This window comes from Lagenorhynchus albirostris, chromosome 11 (genome assembly GCF_949774975.1).
Source record: "Lagenorhynchus albirostris chromosome 11, mLagAlb1.1, whole genome shotgun sequence".
NCBI lineage: Eukaryota > Metazoa > Chordata > Mammalia > Artiodactyla > Delphinidae > Lagenorhynchus > Lagenorhynchus albirostris.
The window spans coordinates 96,473,466-96,495,555 of NC_083105.1; the positions used below are offsets into that span (position 1 = coordinate 96,473,466).

Below are 22,090 nucleotides of genomic sequence, written 5' to 3' on the forward strand. Positions count from 1 at the left end.
ATCACAAGAGAAGCCACTGCAATGAGACGCCTGTGTACCGCAACAAAGAGTAACCCCCGCTCGCCACAACTAGAGAAAGCCCACGCAGCAACGAAGACCCAATGCAGCCAAAAATAAATAAATAAAATAAAATTTAAAAGTAATCTATCTTGGGCTTCCCTGGTGGCGCAGTGGTTGAGAGTCCCCCTACCGATGCAGGGGACACGGGTGCGTGCCCCAGTCCAGGAAGATCCCACATGCCGCGGAGCAGCTGGGCCCATGAGCCATGGCCGCTGAGCCTGCGCGTCCGGAGCCTGTGCTCCGCAACGGGAGAGGTCACAACAGTGAGAGGCCCGCGTACCGCAAAAAAAAAAAAAAGTAATCTATCTTTATTGTTCCTTGAGCTATTCAATATTATAGCTACTATTGCCACATCCTAAATCTCAGTTACTTATAATCATTTACCCTCTGAAAACTTTAATAACATATATATCCCATGCACATGTGTATGTGTGTGTGTATATTCTGTATCTATCTCTCTGTCTATTATCTATCTATAATAGTGACAGTAAATTTCTGAATTCTGATATGTTGTGTTTAGAAAGTGTCATGTAGGGAATTAGATGATCGATGAATGCATTAACATAATGAGAAAAATTCTCCAGGTGTGAATTCTCATGAACGATTTATTTTATATGTATACAATCTCGATTTCATAGTAAGGATCTTTTGTGATAGAAGATCATTGTGAAGATAGTTGTAACAAAGAAAAGGGTCCATCAATCTATTTCATACTACATATGGACAAGTGAAGGCTCTTCTTTGGTTTATATTTCTAGCCAGTTTATACTTTTGGAGCTCACAAAGTTTTGCAAGCTTCCAGTTGAAGGGAACACTTTTTCCTCAATCGTTTCTAACATGGCCACTGTGGATTCCTAGTGGTCACAGTCATGCTTCATAACTTGAAATTAAACTTCAGTGCACTAAAAACATTATTTTAAGCGAAGAGTCGTTTTGATCTTTAGCTCTTTGCTTTCTCTGTTGTATTATTCAGCAGCCTTTTCCACATTTACGACTCCATTTTCCACACTTTGCCTCTTTTGGGGGGAGCACAAATATTTCAGGAAGACTTTAGAGCTTTGGAAAGGCATCCTGCAGTTTTTTTGCATTAGTGTTTACTTTTTACAGCATTACATTTAATATTGTTTATCTTGACTCCTGACTTTTTTGGAGGGAAATGAGAGTGCTTCATTTCCCTCGCGCTGGTCCTGGCCCTGAGAAAAGTACTCAAAGAGGATGGTTACAAAGACAACAAACAAACCTTCCCAGAATTCTGTCAAACAGGCCAATTAATTAAACAAAGTAGATATTACATATCTAAGTATACTGGACAGCCAGTAAGTGATTTTCTCACTGATTTATAGAGAAAACCCACTGCTAGAAGTGTGGGTAGGTAAGAAAGATAATAAAGCTTTTCAAGGCTGAGCACTTCCTTTTGCTTCTCTTGCCTCATAGAACTGTAGTTTTTTCTTTTACGCAAGTCTAGTGCCTCATTCTTCTCTTTGCAATGGACAAACCTGTGATATATGCTGATTTAAACATATCCAGGAATGCTGGCCTTGAAAGCTCGTCACCCCCATCTCTTCCTCAGAGTAAGTGGCTTTAATTTTCCTTTTGGCATTTGTATATCTTCCATAGTTAGATTTTTCTCTTGAATTTGTAGCTTTAAATCATGGCTTTGAAGATGAGCAGCAGCTATATTAATGTTAAACAGATATAGCATGGCCTGTCGGTAGGTAATCACAAATGTGGGAAAAATCACATACTTTATAGATTTCTTTTTTATCAAGATACTTTTGTGGAAAATGAATATAGTTCCTATTACTGAGCCTTGGCTAAAGGATCCTGAAGAAATATTTTACATGCATTAACAAGGGAATATTTTGATTTTTTTATTTGTTTTTTTTTTTTGCCACACCATGAGGGATGTGGGATCTTTGCTCCCTGACTGGGGATAGAATCCGTGCCCCCTGCAATGGAAGCACAGAATCTTAACCACTGGACCACCAGAGAAGTCCCTTTTTTGTTGTTTTTGCTTTTGTTTTTTTTTTAACAAATGAATATTTTTAGAGATTTTTTACTACCTTGCTGTAATAGTAACCTACCTTATTTCAAATCCCTCTATAAAATACTGTGATTAAGTTCCAATGCATTTGCATCCGTGGCATTCCTTTCAGAATACAAAGTGTAGGCTCAATGATTAACATCGTTCACCCTTCAAAGGGAAGGGAAAAAAATGTTCTGAAAGAAAATTATATTCAAGATCAAAAACTTGAATATAATAACAATCTGATGTTTTTTTAAATTGAAAAGTATAACAGTTTAGAAGGATTTAAGGCACAAACCACAGGAGAATACCACTGATGCACTTATTTCATACTTGTTGAATTTGGCAATTTTCTGTATGTCAGAGGAGTTAGTATTCTGAGTGAAAGAGATGGGGTATTCTAATGTGAGGTCATAGGTGATGGATTCCATGGCCTGGGGATAGATGAAGAGAAACTACAAATTAAGCAGAAAAAAAATGTATAAAATAATCAGGACATAGTATTACATTCTGAAGTCAAACCAAACTTACTAAACATCAATGATATTGCAATTTTTATCCAACCTGATATTCATTCCATAGTGTGCTTGGCAAGTGGGTTGTATCTTTTTAGGGTGGTTTGGTATAATTTGAAAGTATTAAGTTATCAATGTTCTAAATTGGAGATTGAAAAGTCTTAGGGTTATCAAATAGTTTCATGATACCCTTCATTTGGGGGTTACGGGAAATTGGAGAATTTTGATAACTACAGTGAGAATTTGTCAAGCCATGGTTATTTTTTGATGCAAAAGAGAAAGACTTTCTGTTCCCTATTCAGATCTAGCAGAAGTGGAGAGAAAGGAGGATGGTGTTGGAAGATATTGGAGAATGAAAATAGAGAAAGACAGCGAGATTTTCCTTAAAAGCTACTGTCTGTGATCCCAAATCAATGAGGCCAGAAAATCTGTCTATTCTAATTGTCGTCATTATTCCACAAAATATCATTCTAAAAGTAAATCTGAGAAAACATAGAATAAAGTCAGAATAAAATGTGTGACTACAAAACGCTTGTCAACTGAAAAAAATGCCTAACCTAAAAGTTGAGAATTATGTATTTGGTGGCTTTACAGAGGACTATAGCTGAGAAGGCAGCCTCTCTGATAGTTCTGAGGAAATGTCCCCAAGAGGTAAGGGAGGAGCTGGGATATATAGGAGATTTTGCTAAAAAAAAATGTAGTAAAACATCAAAAGATTACTGCTAAACACAGAAACAGACACCTCAAGTTAATGATTTTAGTGTTTTTCTATATGTGGGAAGATGCAAAAGTCTGGGCTCATTGAAATAATTCCTTTGACATGCATCTTAACTATCTAGGGCCGGTATCCTGTTTTTCTCCATCCTGAATTCCCCTCAAGTTATACTATCCGGGCAGCTGCACTGGCTGGTGGCTTTAAGGTCACAACATCCTTTGTTTACTGAAATGGCAGGTGACCTTCTTTCGCCACACATTGATCTGGTATTACAATTATTGTGAAACTACCAATAAGCTCTTTGGCTAAACAGTTTAGCCAAAATGGTAACTGTAGAATAGTGATTATATCAAAAGCAGTCAGGAAAACCAGAGAGAGATGTGAGTGGTGACGAATCTCGTTTATGGCCCAGGATTTGGTCTCTTAGAAAAGTAGATAGGTGTTGGCAAAAATGCCTCTAGAGTTTATTTATTCATCCAAAAATAAACACCTGTGTCAGGCATGCCCTAGGTGCTGAGAATACAACAGTGAACAAAATAGTGAAAAAATAGTTTCCTTTATTGCGTTTATATTATACTACTAGGAAGGCTTACAAATAAATGAATAACTAAGAACATATATGTATACATATATGTGTTAGATAATATTAAGTGCAATAGAGAAAATATTTTTAAAAAAATGGAATTGAGAGTTAGCTTTTGGAGAGGGTATGATATCAAATGGAATAATCATAGAAGCCTGCCTGACAAGATGACATTTGAGTCAAGACCTGAAAGAATTGAGAGACAAAGGTATGCTTCCTGGGAGAAGAGCCTTTTAAAAGATGGACCAGTGCAGATGCAAGATCTGTGGGATGAGAACATGCCTGTCATCTTGTAGAAAGAGCTCATAGGTTAGTGTGAAATGACAGAGCATGTCTGCATGGAAAGCAGCAGGAGATAAAGTTAGAGATATAAAGGGAAGCCGGAATGAATAGGGATTTGTAGGCTATTCTACAGACGTACAGACTTAGATCTGCTTGAGAGAAAGCTATGGAAAGGTTTAGAGAAAAAAAGTGAGATGATTTGGCATACTGTTTATATCCAAACAAAAAACTAGCCTTATGTGGGTATTTCCAGATGACTAAAGTTTACCTGGCCTCTTCAATTTGTTATTGTAACTCTATTGTTACAATAACTCTATTGTTGTTATTAGTTCTAATGTAGTGCAGCAGAAAAACAACACAGAACCCTCCACTCAGTTCTTTAAATTTTAGATGCACGGTTATTATGTATCACACACCATGTCTAGAAGAACTATTTCATACAACCCTTTCCAAAACCTCATGAAGTAGTATTATTCTACATTTCACAGGTGAGGAAATTTGTAGTTTATGAAGGTTACGTTGCCCGAAGTAACATGCTCTACTACAAATCTGCTAGATTTGAGAGCTCTGCTCTTAACCACTGCTATCCTTCAGTACTAAATGTTAAAATAGTGACTATATAGGGCTTTCTCCATTTTTCAAAATTTCAAGGGAGGAAAGGCTGAGGAAGAAAAAATGGTAGAATAGTAGATACAACTGTGAGGAAACGTCACGTAGGACTAGTCTTAGGTTCACTAAGTTTAGTTGCTCTGTGTCACACGAGCTCACCTTAGAAGTTCTAGGTTAATATTCTCCAGTCTGGTTCTCCCATTTTCGGATGTACACCCAGGACCTTGGAGCTCCTCTAATTGTCTACTCTTGTCTCTCCCCTCCAGATGATAATCCAGGTGTCACTACCTGAAATCTAATCTATTATCTGTTTCCTCCCATAATCTTTTATCACATTTAGTTATCTTAAATTCCATCTCCCCAGGGACATTTTAGAAAGAGCTAACTCTTATGAATGTCCACATCCTAATGAAGAGACCATGAGCAGTTGTCTGAAAACTGGGTTGCACAACTTAATCGCCAGGGAGAGTGTAAAAAACTAAAGTAGAAATGGATTTGTGGGTCACTCTGGAACATTTAATGAGAATAAAGACAACATTTTAACATATCTGATGCTAAAGTTTTTAACAAGTGACTAAAAGCATGTATTCCTTTATATTGAGGAATATTAGAAAAAATATAAAAAGGAATAGATAACATAAATAAATGATAGATATAGTTAAATTAGTAAGCCTTTACTTGTAAAGGCCCTTGGCTCTAATAATACAATTTAGAAAATAATTTATAATTGTAATATATATAACATATTATAAACCAAATGGGAATAAAAGGGGTCTTATAAATAAGTCAGGTATAGAAGTTGTCTAAGCACAACTTCAAGTAGAATAACCGAAGTACAGATTACCAGAATAATTCCTGTCAGAGCTGATATAATTTTGGAAGCGGTTGCTCAGTCTTTTACAAGAATTTCTTACATTAATAAGTTCCTCTTTGATTATTTTTCCCTATAAAATCCATTGATAAGGTTATTATGATCCCACTTTAATTAATACAATCACAACTTTTGATGAACATGAGATATACAGTACATCGTTATTGACATGATACAGAGAAAAACAAAGGTATTTGACATTTTTTAGACTATGCAATGTTGTAGACACAGGTTCATGTTATGTTATATTCATTGAAATACTGAAAATAACATGCAAGCTCGTAAAATACTCTTCCTTGAATTCCATCCATTTGGTCCAAATTGGAGATGATTGTTCCAGGCAACAGTAAAGCAGAGAAATCCACGTCTAAGAATAGAATTGTCTTATACCACCAGCACCTAACATGTTGTTTGGCATAAAACAGAGCCTCAACAAATATATCTTGAATGAATGAAGGCTTTCCTTGTTGGACAAAATTCTTGGACTTACTTTGTACGGTAGGGTATATGTTTCATTTTTGTATAGCATTTGGCATGTTTCAAAACACCGTCACATCTATCTCATTTGATTCTTATACCAATCCTTCGTACACAAGACAGGCATAAATATTTCTATTTTATCTATAAGCAACTCTCAGTTGGATCTGAGATTCCATCTTGTGGGACCCTACTTTAAGATGACTGATAAATGTCCTTTCCTGCCCCTACCCCCAACATGAATCTAGCTCTTTCTTATGTGATCCAAACAACCTCTGCTTTTTGTATTAGATGAACTCAACTGAGTTAATCAAGTATATTTTCTTAATGTCTCAGATGTTTGTCAGGGTCCACCTTGGCATAAATTTGCTCTGAAACTTTGTTGTGCCGGGATTATTCTTCTTGCCTTGACTGTGATTGGGTTGAGTGTTTCAGGTAAGTGATGCAAGATCATTGATTTCTTGTTCTACTTATTCTACTTTACCATAAATATTAAAGTATGTTAACATTTGGCCACCCCAAATTTAGTGGAAGACCCATGAAACAAAAACAATTATGAAACAGTGCTCTAACAGTGCTCAGCCGGTACCTACTAAGCAAATGTCATCCTTTGTCATATTTCTCTTCCTAACTGTTCTGATAGGCTTCACGGGGGATTTCACATGTGCTCCAAGGACATTTAAAAAGTCACAATTATGATAAAACCATGACAATAACAAAGAAAATAAAAATTTCCAATTATTTACAGTTCCTTAAGTGCCTACTAAATTCCAGATTGTCCTAGGCAATCTCTCCCGTGGGGTATAGGCACAATTATACTTATTCTGAAGATGGAACATTAGGCAAGGAGTGGAAGCAATTTAAGAGTTTAAGTAACACCTGGGAGCTTACTTATATAGTTGAAACCGCTAACTCAATGTCTGTGTGCGTTCACTTGTTATGTGTGTGTTTGTTTATGTTGTCTTCTAAGTAGACCCTTTGTTACTACACTGCTATTGCTCTTATCTTCTGTGCATTTCAAGCTTGTTGAGATAAAAATTTCGTGAAGTGATAAATATAACATATCCATTTCACTGCACCATTCAGCATTAATCTTCTTAATGATTTCTCCTGATTTATTAGTGATATTCTTGAGACAAAAATCAACAGAGAAAAGCAGCATGGATGTTCAAGAGAACAGGAAGGAAACAACAGGTATATTTTGTGGCTTGACTTTCCTAAGAATAATGGCTAAAATTTGATAGGTATCATGCATTATCTTAATTAAGGTTCATAACAACCCACACATTAAGATAGTATGATCGCTCTGATTTTATGTTTGACAAAACTGAGGCATGGAAAGGCTAAGCAACTCATCCAGGGTCATACAGGTACTAAGTGGTGACACTGGGAATTGTACTTCAGTGGTCTAACTTCAGAGCCTACGATCTTAACCAACAGATAACACTGCCTTATGAGAAGCTGCTGCTAGGATATTCAATAATTAATAGCCAAAACCCAAGCTATAAAGTAAAATATGCATTGAAGTGGGATATTTGATGATTTTAATGAATATGTCAAGCAGCTAACTCTGGTCCAAAGTTAATTAATGGAACACAACATAAAATGAATAATTTAATACTTATTGTATTAAACTTTAAGACATTGATCTCGTCCATGTACTTATTAAGTAGTGTGTGTTAATAAAGACACTATTGTTGAGTGACTGTAGCAGAATGTGATCATTTATTATATACATTCGTACATAACAGAAATTTTAAGAAACTATGAAAATCCTTCTGGAAAATGCTATCCAATAGATTCCATTAATAGGCAAATATATAATTCAGCAATTAGAAATTTTCTTATAATTTTTCTTCATGGTATTTGCCATTAACTTATGGAAATGAATTGTTATTTGCTTTTCATTTTACATGTTGTTTAAAGTAGCCATTTTTTAGAGAAGTTTGATATTGTCATCATGGAGTAGAAAGAACTCTTGTAATGGATTTACAGAATCTCAGAAAGAGTTTTGACTCTACCAGCATCTGCTTTGTGTGGACTTGAACAAGTTATTCTGTCTGTCAGTGTTTTAATTTGTCACTAATTTTCAACTCTTAGTACCAGAATGAACTATGTCTCAAAACCCTCAAAGTTATATTAAATTCATGAATTGTTCTCACTGTGATGATCAACGACTTCTCTGAATTTATAATGACTTGTGCATGTGTGATTAATGTTAGTGGGGTGGGGGGCAGGTTAGAAACATAACATTTATTCTTCTTCCTCTTTCTTACTTTAGAGAGACCAGTTCTGTTAAAGTGCCCAACAAATTGGCAACTAATCGGAGATAAATGCTTGCTTTTTTATGACACTTACAAACCTTGGAATGACAGTCTAGCCGACTGTTTCACAAAAGAATCCCGTCTGCTGCTTATTCAAGATCAGGAAGAATTGGTAAATAATTAAGTAAAATACTTTAATACGGCTTAGCCCTTGCTTCTAACCATATCGAGATCTTCGTGCTTTAGCCCGGAGGGTTCTATGCAGATGGAAGTATTAATTTTGACTTCAAGAAGCTCACAATCTGAGACACTAAATGGACATGTAAGCAAAATAAATATAATTTAATGAATACAACAACATTAATACAAATATTTGGATATATATAAGTATGCAGACAGAAATATCACAAATAAGGAATAATTAACTCCGATGGGGAGTTAGGAAAGGCTTCAGAGAGGAGGTGATACTTGAACTGGGTTTCAGAGGATGGGTAGAAAGATGCAAACCAGTAATAGATAAACAGATTCAATATTCAGTCATTTCTTCTATTTTATTTATAGAGGCTCATACAAAACCGGATAGACAAAGGAGCAATTATGTTTTGGATTGGATTAAATTTTACATTACCAGAAAAGAACTGGAAGTGGATAAATGGATCCTTTTTAAATTCTAATATGTGAGTATTGGGATAAGCTAATTTGAATATTCAATTTACATCAGGTTTACATGGCAAGATAGTAACATTGTTATTGAAGATTGAGATTTATCATTTTAATTTAGTTTAGAAATGTTCAGGAGGATCAGAATAGTCTGAGAAGAAGAATGATTCTGAAGTTGGTTGAAAAGTTTCACATATGAAAAGACATCAACCCTTTGCAACAATATATATTTTTACCAGCAATGGAGTTTTAGGAGACAAGGAAGAGACTAACTCCTTTGGGTGGGGGCACATGAAACAGTTTTTAAAATAACAACATTTAAAAATTAAGAAATTTCTAGCTGGAAGCTATCGGCATGAAGAATTGTTGAAGTAGTGTTTTTCAAACTGTGGGACCACATACCTTAGTGGGTCACAACCAGCATTGGCACAATGAATACAAGAGGAAAAAATATAGTAAATATCAGCGTGGGGTATCCAGACATTTGAGAGAAACTACCCACGTTGTAACAAGTATTGTAGCTTATTTCAACCAGCGGTGTGAAAGGAGGGTTGTTTGAAGAGATGTAGTCAATCTGCATAAGCCACAAAAGAGCTATTTGCCGTTTTTTTGGTTGTCTCATAGTTTCTTGTGTGAGATGGTCAAGTTAACCATCGGTGTTATAGGAGGATTGATGTTACACAGTTAAATTATAAATTTTTAATGGACCTCATCGTTATTTGTACAACAAAGGGCAGGACATTTTTTTCCCTAGAAAGTGAAAGTGTGCAGACATTCAACCAAGTTTCTGAAAAGAAATCTGATGAGTTTTTCAGAACAGATGATATTGTGTTACATTTTTTGAGTCTGTGAATGCTTTATTCACATTTGTATAAATAACAGTTAAAATGGATTTTTTTATCATTCAAAAAACAAGAGGTTAAAATTCAAGACACAGGAGCATGTTCAAGTTTATCTAAAATATAGTAATAATTTATTGTGTGGAAAATTATTAGACATTAAAAGAAATGTTGATTTAATTAGCACATTTTGACATTGTTTGACCCATGTTCTAAAATATTTTTTTAGATGCCATACTTTAAAATGAAGATTATTTTAAAATAAAGTGTTCTGGACTAGAATAAATGTATGAAAAGGCAAACATATTTTGGTAAATAAACTACACTCTGATTTTTTTGTTTTTCTAGGAATTATTTTCTATATTTTATTTACACATAAGTGCAACTTTTATATTAACTTATTTTTTTTTTGTACATAGTAAAGGTTAATTTTGGTTTGTGTGTGTGTATGCTTCTTACTGGGCCATTACGTTTATTTTATTAAGGTTTATAATAAAACTGGAAAACTCTGAAGTGTCTATGAGCAGAAATATAGGCAAAGATGATGGATTAAATTCGATTGAACACTCTACTTTATTCTGAGGATAAAAATGATGATTTGGTTAAGATAGTGATCAGGTAAACCTGGAAGGTATCATATTATAGTAGAAAGAACGTCAGTTAGACTCTGCTTTTATTTTAGTTCTCTACCTTGGTTTTCAGGTAAAGAAAAACATAAAGGGTGTTTTGTGAAACTAACACCCTTTATGTGTTAGTTATATTATCATAACATAATATAAAAAACTAAAAAAACTAATTTTTTAGTTTTTTGTGAAAATAATTTTTGTGAAATTAAGTTTTTTGTGAAATTAAGTTTTTTGTGAAATTAATTTTTTTCACAAGACTGTTTTGGGGATTAAATGAGATAATGTTAGACAACTAGGCAGAGATCTGGTCAAAGAAGGCCTGGGAAGTCACCTAGGGCCTTTTAGAAGGGCACTTGGCCAGATGAGCGGTAAAAAAGTTATCTTGAAATTCAAAGGAAGGACCGGAAGGGTGGAAGAGATAAAATACAGGGGACCTTTGCAATAGCTTGGTCAAGAGAAATTCTGATTTGACTAGGGTGTCAGGCACTAGGAGAGAATCAGGTTGGCTTCTCAGGGCCAAGGGGCTCCAAGGAGAAATGGAACAAAGGAACAAATTAAAACTGTGATGGAGCCCTGCCCACTGCCACCACTTCACTTTCTATTTGAGACAAATAGGTGAATGTCTTGCACACACCCCATCCTGGCACCCCAGCTCTATCTTGCCATCCCACTGTTTAACTTCTACTCATGCCCCACCTGCAATGAGCCATAAGACTCTGCTTCTTTGGAACTAACAGTACATATATTGTAGCAGACACTCACCAACCTGTTTGGAATGGAAAAAAAGGGAACCTCCTACTACATCCAATACGTACTGAGCCTCCTTTTCTCACTATTGATATATTCAAATTCTGTAGACACTGAGTATCTACGTACTTATTACATTTACTGAACACATTCTTTGTTTAAGCATGATCACCCTTTCATATACATGATCTCAATGTCTCCCCAAATATCTATACACTATATATTTAAGAAAATCGAGGCTCAGTGAAGGTAGGAAATTTTCATATAACATGTTAATAGGAGATTCAATTCCCAGTTTCCAAAGCTTCTCCTTTGTTTGTATCATTATGACATTTCTTTTCAGAACTATTCTTTTCCAGTGAAGATGAGCTTGCAAGTTCCAGAGGTTTATATTAGCTTTCTATTAAAAGCTTATATCATTATATTTGTGACTGGGTACTTATTCCATGCTTAATAACCAGCACCTTGTTGTTTGCCGAAAATTACAGAACATACTGGCTGGATGAGGAGAATTATGTGAGAAAATCACAAACACTAAAGAGAGGCTTTTCTTCTGCTCCACAGGTTACAAATTACTGGTGACGCTAAAGAAAACAGTTGTGTTTACATCTCAAGGACACAAATTATTTCCGAGAACTGTGCTACAGAAAATAAATGGATTTGTCAAAAAGAACTAAAACCTGTCAAAAATAAAGTATGTTCTGCCACTTGACTACACATCTCCTCTCCATTTCTTTTTTAATCTTTATTTATTAGGCGGAACTCTTAGTTGAGGCATGCATGTGGGATCTAGTTCCCTGACCGGGGATCAAACCTGGGCTCCCTGCATTGGGAGCATGGAGTCTTACCCACTGCGCCACCAGGGAGGTCCCCCCTCTCCAATTCTTTAATTTCCATTTCACGTCTCTCTCATTTTAACTGTATATACTCTTAGCATGGCCTAATGTGCATTTTGTGGTACAAAGTGGAACAAACACTGAGAATTTTAACTGTTGTTAGTCTTACAGACATTCAAGTTTAATCTCCTCATTCAATAAATGGGAAAACAGGGCTTCCCTGGTGGCGCAGTGGTTGGGGGTCCGCCTGCCGATGCAGGGGACACGGGTTCGTGCCCCGGTCTGGGAAGATCCCACATGCCACGGAGCGGCTGGGCCCGTGAGCTATGGCCGCTGAGCCTGCGCGTCCGGAGCCTGTGCCCCGCAACTGGAGAGGCCACAACAGTGAGAGGCCTGTGTACCGCAAAAACAACAACAACAACAACAAAAAAACAAACAAACAAAAAAATAAATAAATAAATGGGAAAACAGATACAGAAAGAAAACACCTCATTTTAAGAGACAGTGATTCTCTATGGAACAAAGCCCAGACCAGCTAAGAGAAATGGTTTCTAATCCTGTAGACTTCATCCATCCCCTCTATGCCTTCGCTCACCTCCAGAAAAATTTTAGTAAATGATTTCTGAAGTCCTCTGCTTCTCCCACAGCCTATGCTTTTTTTTTTCAATACCATCACACAATTGGGTTGTGGCAGAACACTGATTAAAATCCATTCTCTTGACTCCTATCAGAGACGCATTACTAAAGGAGTTTGGGAAGGGACCCTAACTCTTTCCATTTTAATTTCCTCATTGCTTTTTTATTTTCCTTCTATGTTTCCTTCTTTCTATGGCTCACACTGTAGGAAATATGTAATCAAATTTTTCATTATTCTAATGGAAAATGTGATATATTTTTCAATTCTGCAGTTGGGGAAGCTGAAGTTACAGAAGAGATGTGTTTATTCCGATAGATCTCTTGCGTGTTCACTTTTTAAAAACACATGCCAGACTGGACCAGTGAGATTCCTTCTGTTTATTTCCTATGCCATGTGTTTGAATTTGAAGTTCATTTCCTTCTGTTTTACCTTCCTGCTCCACCCATTCCACAGAGCTCTTCAATATACACAGTGTGGGCTAAAAAGCAGGTATCATGGTTAACATATACACACTACTATATATAGAATAGATAAACGACGAGGACCTACTGTATAGCACAGGGAACTATACTCAATATCTTGTAATAATTTATAATAGAAAAGAATCTGAAAAATAATATATATATATGTATAACTGAATCACTTTGCTGTACACTCAAAACTAACACGACATTCTAAATCAACTGTACTTCAAGTTTTAAAAAAAGCAAGTATCATGGAAAAACACTTATGGTGGGAAAAATTTAGAAATAAAGCATGCTTGATGCATAAGCCTAGGGGTTTGTTTAACCATTTTTTTCTGATCCACAGATGTTTAGGTAGCCAGCAATCAGATTCTTTTCCTTTATAATGCTAGTATGGGTAAAAAGGAAGAACTTTTGACTTTCCTACCAAGCAGTGTGGGAAAGGAAAATCCAAGAAGTGCAAGTAAAAAGATAATTATAAAAAAATTTTAAGTTCTAAACACCTATAAACTCATGAAGTAACCTGATCTGGTGGTCATAGCCTTTAGTTTACCCCTTGGCAGCAGCAGAAAGTTTACATCTGCAATTGTTTGCGATTAACTCCATTCTGCCCTCTTGTGGACTTACTTGGGGTGTGTGTGTGTGTGTGTGTGTGTGTGTGTGTGTGTGTGTGTGTGTGTGTTCGTTCTTGTGGCTACACTTGTTCCCTTCCGACCAAGCAAAACAGCACAAAAGAAAGTTGTGTATCAATCAGATTTATCCATTTTGTCCCTTTGCAACACCTTATTTATTTCCTTCATAATATATGAAATTAGATAATTATTTATCTACTTATCATTTTATTATTGTTATTATTTGATTACCACGATTGCTATTATTATTATTAGGCCCTTTCCGTGGGAATATGAGCTCCATGAGATCAACACCTTCTTAGTATTTTTAGCCAATGCATGGTTCTGGCGCATAGCAGATGCTCAATAAATATTTCCTGAAAAATAAACAAATAATTATAAAATCAAATTTGTTTACTGAATGAGCTTACCTAGGTGGCTCTTGCTGGCGGTCTCTAGTGCAGTTGGAATGAGATGCTGACTGGGACTCGGGTTAGCTCAAAGCCTTTGTCACTCTTGTATGTGTTTGCTGATTGCCTGGAACCTCAGCAAGGTGGCTGAGTTACAGGAGCAGTTTTTCTAAAAAGACCATTTTCAAATGATACTATAAGCAGCATAGAATGATTTGTCAACATTTAAAAGGTGATCCACTAATAGGGCTAGAACCCAAATATGATCACCCAGGTATATGAATCAAAGTGCATTCTCTATCAAGACAATCTATTAGGGTCCTTTCAAAATAAACTTTGAATGCTGCATAATCAGAATGTGCTTTGGATTTATCCTTTGTGCTTCATGGGAAATTTTCAGTGTTCTACTTTAGGAATTATGTAACTTCTACCTGGCTAAAAATTTCTAAGCGAAGACCTCTAATAGGCATAATCTCTAAATGGAATTCTAATTCTGACTGAAATTGCTCTCCAAGTTTTTCTTCAGATATTTTCCTCATTTTACATGTGAGAGCTACTCATAGCCAACTTGAGTAAGGTCACAAAAGTAGACCTTGATGAAGCCAGGGCTAGAACTAGGTTTTTCCCTGAAGCAAGGATCAGTCCTTGCTTCTTCCTACTTCAGTGTTTCTTCCAATTTCCAGCGTTTTTATTTGAATCTTAACTACTCAGCTGTGGTGTGAATTTTCTCAGTGATTTTTGCCTTCTGGGATTTTTACATTTTTCCTCCTAGAGCCAGCATTTGAGGATGTTATGTTACGAAATATTTTTTTCTGGACGCTCCTTTCACAGGAGTGTCCTTATACAAATTCAAAAGTGAGTCTATCGCCACCTTGTGACTATAATGTGAAGCTGCAACTTTAAAAATGCAGTTATGGGGGAAAGTTTCACATTTACAAAAAGGTTCCAGAACAGTTCGTTCAACACCAGTATTTTCCTCACCTAGATCTAACAATTATTACAATTTTCCTACATATCCTTTACCCTCTCTCTCTTGCTTTCTATTACCTTTTTTTCTGAATGCATTGAATAGTAAGTTGCATATATAAATAAATCTAAGAAAGTCAAAATAATTTAATATATATTCTAAGATATATTTTACATCCAAATCTTTCCAAAATGTCCTTTAGAACCCCTGGCCTCCTCAATTCTGGATCTAATCAAAGTTTACACTTTGCATTTGGTGACTGTCACTCTTTAAAGATAAACTGAGGAATATGAAAAATCTTAAGAGTGTGAGCAAAAACTGATTCAAACCAGTATCCAATCTAGCAGATAGAGAGGAGTTCCAAGGAGATTTATAAAATATGAGACTTTTATATGCAGAAAGGAGCAGGAACAAGGGAGTTGTTGTAGGCAAAAAAAAAAGTAGATTGGTTATTGCAAAGTTACTTTCCTTTAAGGGATTGTAGGAATCTATCAGGCAGATGACCTAACTAGTTCTTATCAGACAATTCCTAATTGACTGGTTTAAGATTCCAATTCTGGGGCTTCCCTGGTGGTGCAGTGGTTGAGAATCTGCCTGACAATGCAGGGAACACGGGTTCGAGCCCTGGTCTGGGAAGATCCCATATGCAACGGAGCAACTGGGCCCGTGGGCCACAACTACTGAGCCTGCGTGTCTGGAGCCTGTACTCCGCAACACGAGAGGCCGCGACAGTGAGGGGCCCACGCACCGCGATGAAGAGTGGCCCCCGCCTGCCACAACTAGAGAAAGCCCTCACACAGAAACGAAGACCCAACACAGCAAAAATTAATTAATTAATTAATAAACTCCTACCCCTAACATCTTAAAAAAAAAAAAAGATTCCAATTCTGGGAGAGCCAAAACTGTAATTAAGTCTTAATTAAGTCTTGGTTTGGCGGCATGGAGCTTAGCACAAGTGAATCTATTTGGGGCCTGTTGTCTGGTTTTCAACATTACTTTGGTGTCTTTTATTAAAGAATTGTCCGTCTGCTCTTTTTCATTTCCCTGTGGCATTCATTTATTGAAGAGTCTAGGCCAATTTTATTATCGAATGTACCGCATTACGGATAGTGATTTGCTCATTCCCTCAAAATTTTAGAGTCAATTTAAAAACGTGACCTTGAATTTCTTTGACATTTGCCATTGAGAATAAAGGTCTGTGCCCACTGTCCTTGAACATGATTTCAACCAATGTGACATCTCTTGCTACATCGTAAAAATCAGTGTACCTTCCGCCTACATTGAGAAGCTCTTGGGACACTTGCTTTTGGAACTCAGCCTCTAAGCTGAGAAGTGAAGCTGAAACAGAGCAGGACCTTCTATGGTCCTCCCGACCACCACGTCCTCAGCCTGCCTTTTGTCTGTGGAAAAATTTTAGCCAAAGAATAAGTTTAATCAGAGAAGTAAGAAAGTGCAGAAACAAATGAAAATAGTCAAAGGAGACCAAACAATAATAGTTTAGTCATTAAGCAAAGTCAAGGACCTTTACTTCCTCCTCAAGGGCTATAGATAATATTCTGAGCCATATCATTTGAGTGGCTATTGTAGATATTGAAACTCCCACTAGGTGGAAGAAGTTAACTACATGATGACCAGACTATAGCCATGACATAAACTGCCACAATTCTGAGAACTGGTCTCAAGGAAATGGGAGCAGCCAGAACCCACTTTCGGTTACAACACCACATAGCGGTATTCTGGACAACCGCCCAAGTTGAAGTTCCAGGCAACAGCCATCCTCAACTGCTAAACATGTAAGTGGGGAAGGCTTTGCAACGACTCCAGACCCAGGGCCATCATCAGATTGCAACTGCACTAGAAACCCAAAGGGAGAATCTCCTGGGTGAGCCCTGTCAGCGTTGTAAGAGATAACACAGTCATTGTGGTTGGAACATTATTCAGCCACAATACAAGAGGAGGTCCTGCCATCTGCAACGACACGGATGGAACTTGAGGACGTTGTGCTAAGTGAGATAAGTCAGACAGAGAATGACAAGTACCGTAGGATCTCATGTGTGCAATCTAAGAAAGTTAAACTTGAAAAAAAAGAGAAAAACGCAGAATAAAATAGTGGTTACCAGGGAATGGGAGGTGGGGGGTAAGACTGATGATGTTTAAGGTACAAACTTACGACGAATAGTAAACGAGACACAGTGATCTATGGTGAATATAGACAACAATAATGTCCCAGAATTAGGTAATGTAATAAATATTGTCACAATGGCAATTATATTACAATATATAAATGTATCAAAGTAATACGTTGTATACCTTAAATGTACAATGTTATATGTCAATTATATTCAATAAAAAATAATTGTGTGGGCTTCCCTGGTGGTGCAGTGGTTAAGAATCCGCCTGCCAATGCAGGGGACACGGATTCGATCCCTGGTCCAGGAAGATCCCACATCCTGTGGAGCAACTAAGCCCGTGAGTCACAACTACTGAGCCTGCGCTCTACAGTACGTGAGCCACCACTACTAAAGCCAGGGAGCCACAACTACTGAAGCCCATGCTCCTAGAGCCCATGCTCCACAGAGAAGCCACCGCAATGAGAAGCCCGCCTGCAGCAACAGACCCAACAATGCAGCCAAAAATAAATAAATAAATTTGTTAAAATAATAATAATAACTGTGGTTGTTTTAAGCCACTAACTAATTTGTTATTCAGCTATAGATAGCTGGGATAGTATAATTTACATTGTTCCTCCATCTCCAACTTCAGATCGTGAGGCGGTTGCCACTAATACCTCCTTATAACCACCCGTCTTCGTTTTCCTAAAACAAAACAAAGAACTTCCTGGTCTAGAGGGGCTCCTATCCTCATTGTTTAAGTGATTATAGTACTTACGTTTTCAACAAAACATGTCAATCTGTGAAATCTTGTCTCAGTGTGTATGGGAACACTATATATGACTTTTAATATCAGCGCCAATTCATTTCTTATTTTTCATTCTTTAGAATACTAATAAAATAATAAAATGAGACAGAATCTCCGAGAAGCTGTTGGTTAGCTGCTATTATTTTTCTAAAAGTACTTTCTAAACAAGAGTTCAGGCAATGAGAAAACAAATGGGTTCATCCGCCTCACTACAAATAACTCAATTTCGTTTCTTTTTATGGCTGAGTAACATTCCATTGTATATATGTGCCACATCTTCTTTAGCCATTCATTTGCTGATGGGCACTTAGGTTGCTTCCATGTCCTGGAAGGTACAAGTCTGTCATACAGAGTGAAGTAAGTCAGAAAGAGAAAAAAAAAAAAATACCGTATGCTAACACATATATATATATGGAATCTTAAAAAAAAAAAATGGTCATGAAGAACCTAGGGGCAAGACGAGAATAAAGACACAGACCTACTAGAGAATGGACTTGAGGACACGGGGAGGGGGAAGGGTAAGCTGTGACAAAGCGAGCGAGTTGCATGGACATATATACACTACCAAACGTAAGGTAGATAGCTAGTGGGAAGCAGCCGCATAGCACAGGGAGATCAGCTCAGTGCTGTGTGACCACCTAGAGGGGTGGGATAGGGAGGGTGGGAGGGTGGGAGATGCAAGAGGGAAGAGATATGGGGGCATATGTATATGTATAACTGATTCACTTTGTTATAAAGCAGAAACTAACACACCATTGTAAAGCAATTATACTCCAATAGATGTTTTAAAATAAATAAATAAATAAACAGGTCTGAGTTAAATCTGCGTTTACTATGTGCTGTATCGCAAGGGATACTACACACCATGGGGATCCACGGGTGCAAGGTTTTTGCCAGTTTGGATATTTGAAAGCAATCGCAAGACTCCATAGAGCATACTTACGTAAAGCCTCTATCTAAAGGCCATGGATACAGTGCAGCATGAGAAAAAGAATGTAGGCAAATATTTGATAGGCTAGAGATTTCCAGGGGCAATCACCCAGGGTTCTTTTTCACACGTGGTCTGTGTTCTGCCTCTGAATTGAACTACCAAGATCTATGCAAGGAATCATAGTTCTGGGAAAGCTCGAGATGGAAGTTCCCATCTGGGTTCTTATTCCCACAGTCACATTGTCAAGTCAGGCTGTCTAACTGGTTTTGCCAGTTGGAAACCATCCATTAACAAACTGGCCTAAGGGTCACATAGGAGTTTCACACTTTGAACAGTACCTTATAAATTCTATTGCCCTTTTTTAGCCAAGAGTCAAAGTCGGACCACCATGAATTACCAGGGATAAGGCTGCAGCTCTTCTGGTTCAGTTCAGCTGTAAGTCAACTTTATCTCGCACGGCAGAGTGTATCAGTAGGAAGGGATTAGGAAGGATCTGTTACAGGATTTGGCCCTGTGCTGGGAAGTTTGGGGAGAGTTTGATAAAGTGGGGCTTGCTCTGGATTGGATGATGCCAGAAACCAGCATTTTGGTTCACTGGGCAACTTGGTTCATGGGGTTTTTGAGTACTGTATAGGGATAGTGCTAACTTGCAGCTATTTTATGGTAACTCTGTGATTATCTCCAGGGACGCCAGAAAACATGGGCAGGATAGGGATGGATGAACTAATGATTTATAAGGTGAGGTTTAATGTGTCAAAAATACATGCCTGTGCCCTATATCAGTTTGACTACATTTTTTGCTGAAAATGTATGGATTGATGTTCTGTACCAGGTAAACCTGGTTACATAGACAGGTTTTGGCTGTGTGACCAGTGGGGAAATAAAAATCTCTAACAAACTTGTGCCTTGATTTCCCAGAGGCTGAGATATTACACACACATCTTGGCGGTTCATGTTTTAGAGACAAAGCTTGTCCTGTGTGATGGAAAGAGGACCCTGGAAGATGTGCCTGTAGGTCTAGGACCTTCCTGATATTTGCCTGTGTTTACTTTCTCCTGTGGTATCAGATCTTTTGCCTTTATTAAAACTTCCATTTAAGTATACTTTTTGGAGTTTTAAAATTCTTTTTACATGCACACCCCTGTGTAGTCACTGAAGTTTTCTTAATAGCTTTAATACAAGGGACAAGAATAACATACCGAGACTTAAGCCATAAGTGGAAAAGAAGCAGCAGTCACTGATGTGAGCTAAGAGAGGGAAATATTTGGTCATTTTTGCAGTTACACAGTGTTCTGATTTCTGTCTGTGCTTAGAGATGATTAATGAGTGACCTTGTTTTTGTCTCACTCTATCGTGGTCCCAGAGTGACCTTGTGTAATGTTTGTATTCTGTGAAATTATGTTCAGCAGAGAACACCAGCTAAGAGCTCTCAGGACCATATTTTTCTATCTTAATTCCTGCTTTTGGTTAAAGGCAGATGAACACAAGTTATAGGACGTTAATCTGTGATATCCAGATCTTAGCCATTGCTAAAATTCTGTGAATCAGGAGATTTTCCCGAGAACTTTGTCTGTAGTTAGAATTAGTCCTTCATGATGCTGTTACAAGTTGTTGAATCATGTGATGTAATCATGGATGTGCAATCGCACCTAAGACTTTGGATAAGATGCAAAGAGTCAAGGGCAACACAGACAACTACCAGCAACAAAATTGTTTTAGTACTTGAAATAGACCACAAAGCCCAGAACCGAGATCATTAAACCCAGACGGATAAAACATGTCTGATTATCCTTCTAGGTTCATTTCAGAGAGCCAGGTGGCTTTTTCTTTTAGCTTAGTCATGGGCTGTTTACTTGATTGTTTGTATTTTTTTATGAAGTACAGAAAGAAGTGTTTGCTATAACACAAACACCCCCTTGAGAATTCCTTAAGGTAAAAATCATGAGCTATGCTAACTTTGGCTAAAGGATTTAAAATGATTTGTTGCACCAATAACAAATGCTACTGTATAGCACAGGGAACAATACTCAGTATCTTGTAATAATCTATAAGGGAAAAGAATCTAAAAAAGAGTAGATATATATGGATAACCATCACTTTGCTGTACGCCTGAAACTAACATAACATTGTAAATCAACTATATTTCAATATATATATGTTTAATTTTAAAAGATGAATTGTTGGGTTTTAAGAGTAAAAATGATGTCCACACAAACAGTGGTACCCGGGATGGGCACAGCCCTAACTGGTAGTATAAGGATCCTTCACTTTAATAGGAGGGAATCCATCATTGGTCCCTTAAGGTGGCCAGATTTTCTGAGTAGTTAAATACTTCCTGCACAGTTGATAAGGATACAATGACTTTGGGAATTCCATGGCAGTCCAGTATTTACGACTCAGAACTTTCACTGCTATGGCCCGGGGTTCAATCCCTGGTCAGGGAACTAAGATCCCTCAAGCTGCAGAGTGAAAAGAAAAAAAAAAAAGGCCAAAAGGAAAAAAAAAAGGATACATAGAAATATTTTGTTGGTGGGGGGCAGATGGTTTAAAGGTTTAATTTTTATAAGATTAACAGTTGGGATTAACAACGTAAGGGTAATTTAAGTACCACATGAGACCTGTTAAGAAAATCTACCTTCTAAAATATTTTAGCAGGTTTCTCAATGTTTTTTCAATTTGGTCTTTGACTAACCTTTTTAGACATTTTGTTTCTAATGGCCATACCCAAGAGATTTTATTACTGTAGGTATAGATTGCTGTGTACCTGTTTATATCTTGAGTTTATAAACATGCTTATACATAAAAAGCATAAGATATTTTCAACCTATAAGAACTAATTTTTGCCCCCTTGGGGGTGATGTCACCCCTGTTGAGAATGCATTTTTGGGGTTTTTTTTTTGCCTTTTTCTTCTTAATTTTATTGTAATATAGTTGATTTACAATGTTGTGTTAATTTCTGCTATACAGGAAAGTGATTCGGTTATATGTATATATATTCTTTTTTGTATTCTTTTCCATTGTGGTTTATCACAGGTTATTGA

At 37.0% G+C, this 22,090-nt stretch overlaps 1 protein-coding gene across 2 annotated transcripts; it reads left to right on the forward strand.

Moving 5' to 3' along the window:
• Nucleotides 1-1,490: 1,490 nt before the first annotated feature.
• KLRB1 (killer cell lectin like receptor B1) lies at nt 1,491-11,986 on the forward strand. Of its 2 annotated transcripts, XM_060165485.1 has the most exons (6): nt 1,491-1,631; nt 6,475-6,573; nt 7,261-7,332; nt 8,420-8,574; nt 8,964-9,079; nt 11,839-11,986. In XM_060165485.1, exons 1-6 carry the CDS (start codon nt 1,547-1,549, stop codon nt 11,984-11,986), a joined length of 675 nt encoding a protein of 224 aa, XP_060021468.1. In that variant the 5' UTR covers nt 1,491-1,546. The 2 variants fall into 2 exon arrangements, with proteins under 2 accessions (XP_060021468.1, XP_060021469.1); XM_060165486.1 differs by lacking the exon at nt 6,475-6,573 and having other exon boundaries at nt 1,541-1,631.
• Nucleotides 11,987-22,090: the final 10,104 nt, after the last annotated feature.

What these genes read in the sequence shown, in the direction of transcription:
- KLRB1 (XM_060165485.1), top strand. Translation starts at nt 1,547, where the DNA reads ATGGACAAACCTGTGATATATGCTGATTTAAACATATCCAGGAATGCT. An exon ending in GATTGGGTTGAGTGTTTCAG is followed by an intron (nt 6,574 to 7,260) that starts GTAAGTGATGCA and finishes CTGATTTATTAG; the next exon opens with TGATATTCTTGAGACAAAAA. An exon ending in TCCTTTTTAAATTCTAATAT is followed by an intron (nt 9,080 to 11,838) that starts GTGAGTATTGGG and finishes TCTGCTCCACAG; the next exon opens with GTTACAAATTACTGGTGACG.